The 8,415-nt window shown below is 43.9% G+C and overlaps 1 protein-coding gene across 1 annotated transcript in view; it reads left to right on the top strand.

Annotated features, from left to right (window-relative positions):
* The window catches only part of igf2r (insulin like growth factor 2 receptor), a 113,532-nt gene extending 112,089 nt beyond the window's left edge, over positions 1–1,443 (top strand). The window contains exon 48 of the mRNA XM_033025705.1: positions 150–1,443. Within this exon, the coding sequence (XP_032881596.1) occupies positions 150–575 (426 nt within the window). The 3' untranslated portion in view covers positions 576–1,443. The remainder of the gene's footprint in view (positions 1–149) is intronic.
* Positions 1,444–8,415: the final 6,972 nt, after the last annotated feature.

The raw sequence follows: 8,415 nt of genomic DNA on the forward strand, positions 1-8,415 counted from the left end.
ATAAAATGAGCACTATCTGAAACCATTGCATTAGAATTCCAACGTGCAAACTGACTAAAAGCACAACACATCAACCACGGGTTCAATCCAACAAGCCAGCATCGCATTTAAATGGAAGTGAGGGGTAATTGTATTCTTCTCTTGCTCAGATTAACGGGGAGGAGGAATGTGATGAAAATGAAACGGAGTGGTTGATGGAGGAAGTCGCCTCATCTGACGAGAGTTGCCTGAAGCCGGGGAAGGATTGCCAGGCCAACGGTCTGAACCACGTAGTTACCCGGCCCGTCAACGCTGATGTCTTCAGCTCCTTCCCCCTGGATGACCAGGACAGCGAGGACGAGGTGCTGACTGTTCCCCAGGTGCGAGTCAACAGGAGCAGGACACAGGGGCGCGGGGAGAGGCAGTGGCACCAGCACGGGCCAACCCGCCAAGGCAGTGATGACGATCTGCTGGGCCTGCCGAAGGGGAGCAAAGGGAATTCAAACTCAAAGTCTCAGGTGAAGCGGGACAGGGCGGCAAAAGACTCGACAAATGTGGTGTTTCACGACGACAGCGACGAGGATTTGCTAGTTTAGCCATGGTGCCTGTCTGCTGATGTACCTGATAGGTCACACACCCCCGGCAGACACGGATGTGAGGGAGCTGTCCTTCCCTGGTGTTTGAGTGACCCTGTAGAAATGCAAATTCCACGGACAGGAACTGCATAAACAACCCTGACCGTTTACAGACCTGTAAAGAGAAAAATCTTCATTTCCCACCAATTGCCTAAAGGGTATTTATATATTAAACGAAACAAAAGCTTGTGCACATGGCCATTTCAGGGGGTGTCAGTCACTATAAAGTGCTCTGCAATGCTTTAACTTTGATCAACTCTTTTTAAGATAAATAAAAGCAGGGGGAACAGAGTAAAAAGAATGTAGCTTGGTATTTTTTGATTAGCTTCCATGAAGCACTCCTGATTTTTTTTTTGCATTAGTATTTATTGGAAGTTGTGGAAGACTGGCAAGAGTTGCTGGACGCAATATCTTTAATGTTCCTCTCAAGCAGGAAGCATGAGGAATTGGTGGGCCCGGCCTATATCTTAACTTGTGGGGTTCTGGTTTGTATCAGAAAACTATTGTTAGGAGGGGAAGTGGGATCTGCTCTCCTATTACAAGATGACTGTGCTACATGCAGATATGTAAGACGACAGGCCCGTTGCATGTCCCTCCTCTGCATAGTCCACATTATTATCGTCCACGTTCAATGGTAGGTACCAAAGTGCAGCAATCTGTTTTGGGCAAGTGTTCTCTTTTTGTTGTGTCTAAATCTGGGTTTGGGTTCAAAGATTTTTATTAATTTAGCAATCAAAGCTGTGTGATTTTTGTTTTCCTATGACAGGTTTGATAATTTTGGTGTAATTGAAGCGTGCACTCATTACAATAAAATATGAAAATATTCCCAGTCTGGTCCTGCTTCATCGAAGCCCATCTTTTTAAGTTAGAGTTATGTGAGGTAAGTTAAATTAGAGTTATGTGAGGTATGGGAAACAAGTAGAGTAGCTATGGAAACTATGAGATTCAAAGAAGAGGAAGTACTGACACTTTTGAAAAATATAAAAGTGGATAAGTCTCCAGGTCTTGACAGGATATTCCCTAGGACATTGAGGGAAGTTAGTGTAGAAATAGCAGGGGCTATGACAAATATTTCAAATGTCATTAGAAACGGGAATGGTGCCGGAGGATTGACGTACTGCGCATGTTGTTCCATTGTTTAAAAAGGGTTCTAAGAATAAACCTAGCAATTATAGACCTGTTAGTTTGACGTCAGTGGTGGGCATATTAATGGAAAGGATACTTAGAGATAATATATATAAACATCTGGATAAACAGGGTCTGATTAGGAACAGTCAACATGGATTTGTGCCTGGAAGGTTATGTTTGACTAATCTCTTGAATTTTTTGAAGTGGTTACTAGGGAAATTGATACGGGTAAAGCGGTGGGTGTTGTCTATATGGATTTCAGTAAGGCCTTTGACAAGGTTCCACATGGAAGGTTGGTTAAGATGGTTCAATTGTTGGGTATTAATGGTGGAGTAGCAAGATGGATTCAACAGTGGCTGAATGGGAGATGCCAGAGAGTAATGGTGGATGGCTGTTTGTCAGGTTGGAGGCCGGTGACTAGTGGGTTGCCTCAGGGATCTGTGTTGGGTCCACTGTTGTTTGTGATATACATCAATGATCTGGATGATGGTGTGGTAAATTGGATTAGTAAGTATGCAGATGATACTAAGATAGGTGGTGGTGTGGATAATGAAGTGGATTTTCAAAGTCTACAGAGAGATTTAGGCCATTTGGAAGAGTGGGCTGAAAGATGGCAGATGGAGTTTAATGCTGATAAGTGTGAGGTGCTACATCTTGGCAGGTCACATCAAAATAGGATGTACATGGTAAATAGTAGCGAATTGAGGAATGCAGTTGGACAGAGGGATCTAAGAATAACTGTGCATAGTTCCCTGAATCTCATGTAGATAGGGTGGTAAAGAAAGCTTTTGGTGTGCTGGCCTTTATAAATCAGAGCATTGAGTATAGAAGTTAAGATGTAACGTTAAAATTGTACAAGGCATTGGTGAGGCCAATTCTGGAGTATGGTGTACAATTTTGGTCGCCCAATTATAGGAAAGATGTCAACAAAATAGAGAGAGTACAGAGGAGATTTACTAGAATGTTGCCTGGATTTCAGCACCTAAGTTACAGAGTTGAACAAGTTAGGTGTTTATTCTTTGGAGCGCAGAAGGTTAAGGGGGGACTTGATAGAGGTCTTTAAAATGATGAGAGAGATAGACAGAGTTGACGTGGATAAGCTTTTTCCATTGAGAGTAGGGAAGATTCAAACAAGAGGACATGATTTGAGAATTAAGGGACAGAAGTTTAGGGGTAACATGAGGGGGAACTTCTTTACTCAGAGAGTGGTAGCTGTGTGGAATGAGCTTCCAATGGAAGTGGTGGAGGCAGGTTCAATTTTATCATTTAAAAATGAATTGGATAGGTATATGGACGGGAAAGGAATGGAGGGTTATGGTCTAAGTGCAGGTAGATGGGACTAGGTGAGAGTAAGTGTTCGGCACGGACTAGAAGGGCCGAGATGGCCTGTTTCCGTGCTGTAATTGTTATATGGTTATATGGTAGTCATACAGCATGAGAACAGGCCCTTTGAACCAACTTACACGTGCCAACCAAGATGCCCCCTCTACACTAATCCCACCTGAAGGAATAGAGTTAAAGTAAGAGGGGAGATATTTAATAGGAATCTGAGGGGCATGTTATGAATAGGAATCTGAAGATTGGTGGGTATATGCAATGAGTTACCAGAGCTGGTGCAATAACATTTAAAACACACTCGGACAAGTGCATGGATAGGAAAGTTTAGAGGAATATGGATTAGATGCCGGCAAATGAGACTAGCTGGATAAATTGATCTGTTTCAATTGAGGTGTTTGTCTTGCTAGATTTCATCTTCAAACTGTACCCATGTTTTCCCTGATAACTGAGTGGTAAAGAATGTGTAATGTTGGATTCCGTAAGTTGTGGGTTCGGAAATGTCACCTTGAGGTGACTATAGCAGCGAGCGTTGTACAGCGCAGTCTCACATTAGTGACCTGGTTATCTGTAGTATTACTCTGGTACTAAACACAAAGTGTAAAAGGAACTCAGCGAATGTGGCAGTATCTGGGGAAGGAATGGACAGGCATCATTTCGGGTCAGGACCCTCGTTGAGTTTAGGCTTAGATTTTTTATGGTCATGTGTTTTGCATGCTGTTCCAACAGATATTCCATAAATACAATCAAGTCAAATTCAAGTTCAATAGATAGAACAGAGTGGAAGATACAGAGAGCAGAATATATTTCTCAGCATTGTAGTGCATCAGTTCCTTAGACCGTCCAATGTACGCAAGGGGTAGAGGTGAATCAGACAGAACCCTCGCCAGAACCCAGGAAGGACCACATTCAGAAGCTTGATGAGGGAGGAAAAGTCTGTTTTTGAGTCTGGAGGTGCACGCTTTCTCACTGCTCTGCTGGTGTGTTATGGTTCTGGTATTAATGCTCAAAGCCAATGTGCTCAAAGTCAGTGGGAGTTCAGAACCTCAGCAATCCGAACCAAAGTTTCCCTTCAGAGCACGTTCCCAGTGTTTTCATGGCCTTTTGTAACCCATGATGGTTCCTCATTATGCTGCATTTAAGTTAAACATTATAAAGATCTTTCTTGGGTCACAAACCATTTGATGAAATGCCAAAGCTGGAATGAAGGTATGCATTCCTTCCAACAAAACTGGAACTGGTGGCTCCTGTGATAGTCTTAGAGCTACTCAGCATGAAAACCGGTCCTTGAACTTGTCCATGTTGACCAAATTTTCTAACTGACCTAGTCATAATTGGCCCATTTTCCTCCAAACCTTTTCGATCCTTTTACCTGTCCATATGTATACCTTATACGCTATACCCTCTGTCCTGTACCTGTACACTGTGGATGGCTTGATTGTATCATGTATAATCTTGCCACTAACTGGATAGCACACAACAAACGGTTTTTCACTAACAATATGTGACAATAAACTAGACTAATGTTCTTTAAACAATGCCATTATACCCACCTCTGCAGGCTCCTCTGGCAGCTTGCTTCATATATGCACCACCCTGGGTGTGAAAAAATTGGCTCTTGGTCTCCTAGGTCTTTCCCCTCTCACCTTCAATCTGCAGAAAAGACATTCACGTTATCTGTGTCCCTTATGATTTTACACACCACTATAAATTCATCCCTCGGCCATTGCACCAGAGTAAATATTCCCAGCCTCTCCTTAATTCAAGCCCTCACCCTGGTTATATCTTGGTGAACTTTATCTGCAAAATCAAGGAACTGCTGATGCTGGTTTTTAAAAGAAGGCATGGTGTGCTGGAGTAGCTCAACGGGTCAGGCAGCATCTCTGGGGAACATGGATAGGTGATGATTTGGTTTGGGAATCCAGACTGATTCTGTGGGGGGTGGGGGCGTGGGGGTTGGGGGGGGGAGAGAGATAGAAGGCTGAAAGAAAGAGAGGAAGGGCAGGACAAAGCCTGGCAGGTACTAGGTAATTACAGGTGAGGAGGGTTATTTGATCGGCAGATGTTCTGGACAAAGGCCAGAGATGAAAAGACTGACGGTATAAGACAAATGGATTGGAGGATTTTGAAATGTGAAGTTAAAGGAAGGAATGTAGGGAGAAGTGGAGGGGGGGCAAGTCCAGGTGAGACATGGGGTGGGAGAGGGGGGGGGGGGGTGGGGGTAAAGAAAGGGGAGGGAACTTATATTGGGGAGGAAGATCCCTTTCCAGCTGAATTATATCCAGGTGTTCCGTTAGTTTATTGTCACAGTTCCGTGAAAATTATATTGCATGCTATCCAATCTGCAGAAAAACTATATTTGATTACATTTGAGCCCTCCACAGTTTAAAAGGAATAACATTTAGAGCAAGAGGTAGTCCAATTAAAGATGGACTTAGGGCCAACAATTAGGTAGATAGCAGCTCAGGACTGCTCTCCAGTTGTTGATAGGATGGTTCAGTTGCCTAATAACAGCTGGGAAGAAACTCTCACTGAAACTGGAGGTGTGCATTTTCACACTTTTGTATCTCTTGCTTGATGGGAAAGGGGAGGAGGGAGTGACCATGGTGAGGTTTGTCCTTTATAGGAATTTATCTTCATTTTCCAGTCTCTTGCTGTGAACCTACATTTTGGGCAGCTGGGGAGAGTTAATTTATGTGGATCTTAAGTGCAAGGACCATGCACTCATGCTTCAGTGAATGAGCCATCAGTGTCTTGGAACTCCACCGCATGTGCAAGTATTTGCTTGCTGCTGAAGTTTGGGTTATCTTGGTTCTGGAGCATCATTGCAGCAGTTAAACAACTTATCCGTTAATATAAAATAGTACAGCATGGAACGGCTCCTTCGGCCCACAATGTTTGTGCTGAATATGATACCAAGTTAAACAGACTTTATCTGCCTGTACAAGATTCCCTGCACTTCCATGTGCCTATCTAAAAACCTCTCAAACGCCACTATGATATCTGCCTTCACCACCACCCCTGGCAATGTGTTCCAGGCCCCCCTCTATGTATTTATAAACTAAACTTGCCTTGCACAGCTCCATCAAACTTTCCCCTCTTACCTTATAGATATTCCCTCTAGCATTGGACATTTTCACCCTAGGAAAAAGGTTCTGACTATCCTCTGTCTGAAGATTAGCTCCATTCCTGCAGGAAGTTTGTTTGAGGTGAGATGCAACACGAGCAAGAGAGATTGAGAAGTATTGAGGCAATGCCAGGGCCTTGTTGAAGCCAATCTTCACTGGAGTTGGTTCTGCCATTGGTGAACATCACGAGCCATCATGGAGCAAGTATAAGGTGGAGACTAATTTCTGTGGTAAGCAGAGTTTGAGGCTCCACACTCGCTCCTGGTTGATTGAGGCAAGGATTTAGTGAGGTTGAAGGGGCAGTGACTGATGCTTCCTCCTGCATCCTTTCGAAGAGATCAGGTCCACTGTGTCTTCAGATGAGGGAGAGGCAAGGACCTGCAGATGCTGTCAGTGGGTGCCAAGGGTTACGGGCAGAAGGCAGAAGAATGTGGTTGAAAGGAAAAGATAGATCAGCCATGATTGAATGGTGGAGTCTACTTCATGGCTGAATGGCCTAATTCAGCTCCTAGAACTTATGAATCTTGAGCAAAACATAATGGACAGGCAACGTTTCATGTTAAGACTTCTTCAGACAAAAGAGGTGAAATGACCTGAAATGTCACCATGTGCATTTCCTCCACAAATGCTGCCTGACCTGCTGAGTTCATCCAGCACTTTGTGTTTTGCTCAAGATTCAAGCATCTGCCGTTCCTGGTCTCCCTCTTGTCTCTCCCTCTTAAATGTTGTGGTTGTTTGTTACTTTCCAATGTATGTGAACTATTTTAGAATGGAGTTTTGGAAAATTGCATCCAGTCTTAGTCTCCAGCCCCAATTTCTAACCCCAGCATGCAGGTCACCAGCTCCTGCGAGCTTTGCCTTTCACTCTGAAGAATTAACATTGAATAAATTCAATAAAATTAAAAAAAAAAGATCTCTACATTCATTCTAGACCTGTGGTTGCTACTTTGGGGAGTTATGACTTCTAGGAAGACAAACATTATAACAAAATAATATCTCTTCATTTCCCTGTAATTCCCCAGTCAGAGACTGTAAGGGGAGCACAGTCATTCGTGCATAGCTGTCAAAGCTCTTGCAATCTGCTTCTCTTCCTCCCAGTTCAACTCTTGGTTTCTCCTTTAGACTTTAGAGATACAGCGCGGGAACTTCGGCCCACCCAATCCGCGCCGACCAGCCATCACCCGGACACTATTTGAAGAAGGGTCTCGATCCGAATCATCAACTATCCGTTGAGCTGGTTAGGCTCACCATCACAGCTGAGTTACTCATACACACCAGGGCAAATGACAATTTTACCGAAGTGAATTAACCTACAAACATGCTCGTCTTTGGGAGGAAGAAGTACCCGGAGAAAACTCACGCAGTCACAGGGAGAGCGTACACACTCCGCATAGACAGCACCCGTAGTCAGGATCGAACCCTTTCTCTAGCGCTGTGATTATCACTTTTTGCCCCTTAACCAACAGATCATCAATTAACCTTTTTGTCCCTGCATAACTCGAAATCTAAAGTGACCCGTTTACACTGATCCAAGAAACCCACTCCCGTGTCGAATACGATCTATTGACAGAGGGACGGGTTATCACTTATACAACTCCAGGTTATGGTTCTTCTTTTTCTCCCTGACCTTCTGGATGTTCTCTCGTTGTTGCTGGTGGTTAAAGTTGCTTAGCACCTGTCGTGTAAAGAACCAACCGAGAGAAATGTGCGCTTCTGTGATGCATTTAAACTCCCTCAGTTGGCTTGATTTTACTTGTCTATGTGTTTTGGAGGTACTTTAACCTCTGAACACAGCGGAGGAAGCAGCGACCATGAAATCTGGAACAGCAAGGACCTGCTCCCCAGTGTAAAGGAGGCTTTCATGCACACAAAAAAACATATCTCCTGCACTTTCCCCATTCTTCCTTGTGTTGGAGTCGGTTGCAATTTTTGATAAGGTTTGATTTATATGATTTAATATCACGAATTTACTTAAAAACCGGGGAATCGATCGCCGCCTCTCAAAGCTTCAACTTTAATGAACGAATTGGGGTGGGGGGTTGGAAACTACACTTAACTAATAAGTAAATAGTAAAACACAAAGTGCTGGAGGAACACAGCGGGTCGGGCAACTTCTGTAGCGTCGTCTGGACCCTTTTTCAAACTGATTGTAGTTGGGGGTGGGAGGGGAGGTGGGGGGTAGAGGGTAAAGTGATTGGTGGATAGGCACA

Source organism: Amblyraja radiata, chromosome 8 (assembly GCF_010909765.2).
Source record: "Amblyraja radiata isolate CabotCenter1 chromosome 8, sAmbRad1.1.pri, whole genome shotgun sequence".
Classification (NCBI taxonomy): Eukaryota; Metazoa; Chordata; class Chondrichthyes; order Rajiformes; family Rajidae; genus Amblyraja; species Amblyraja radiata.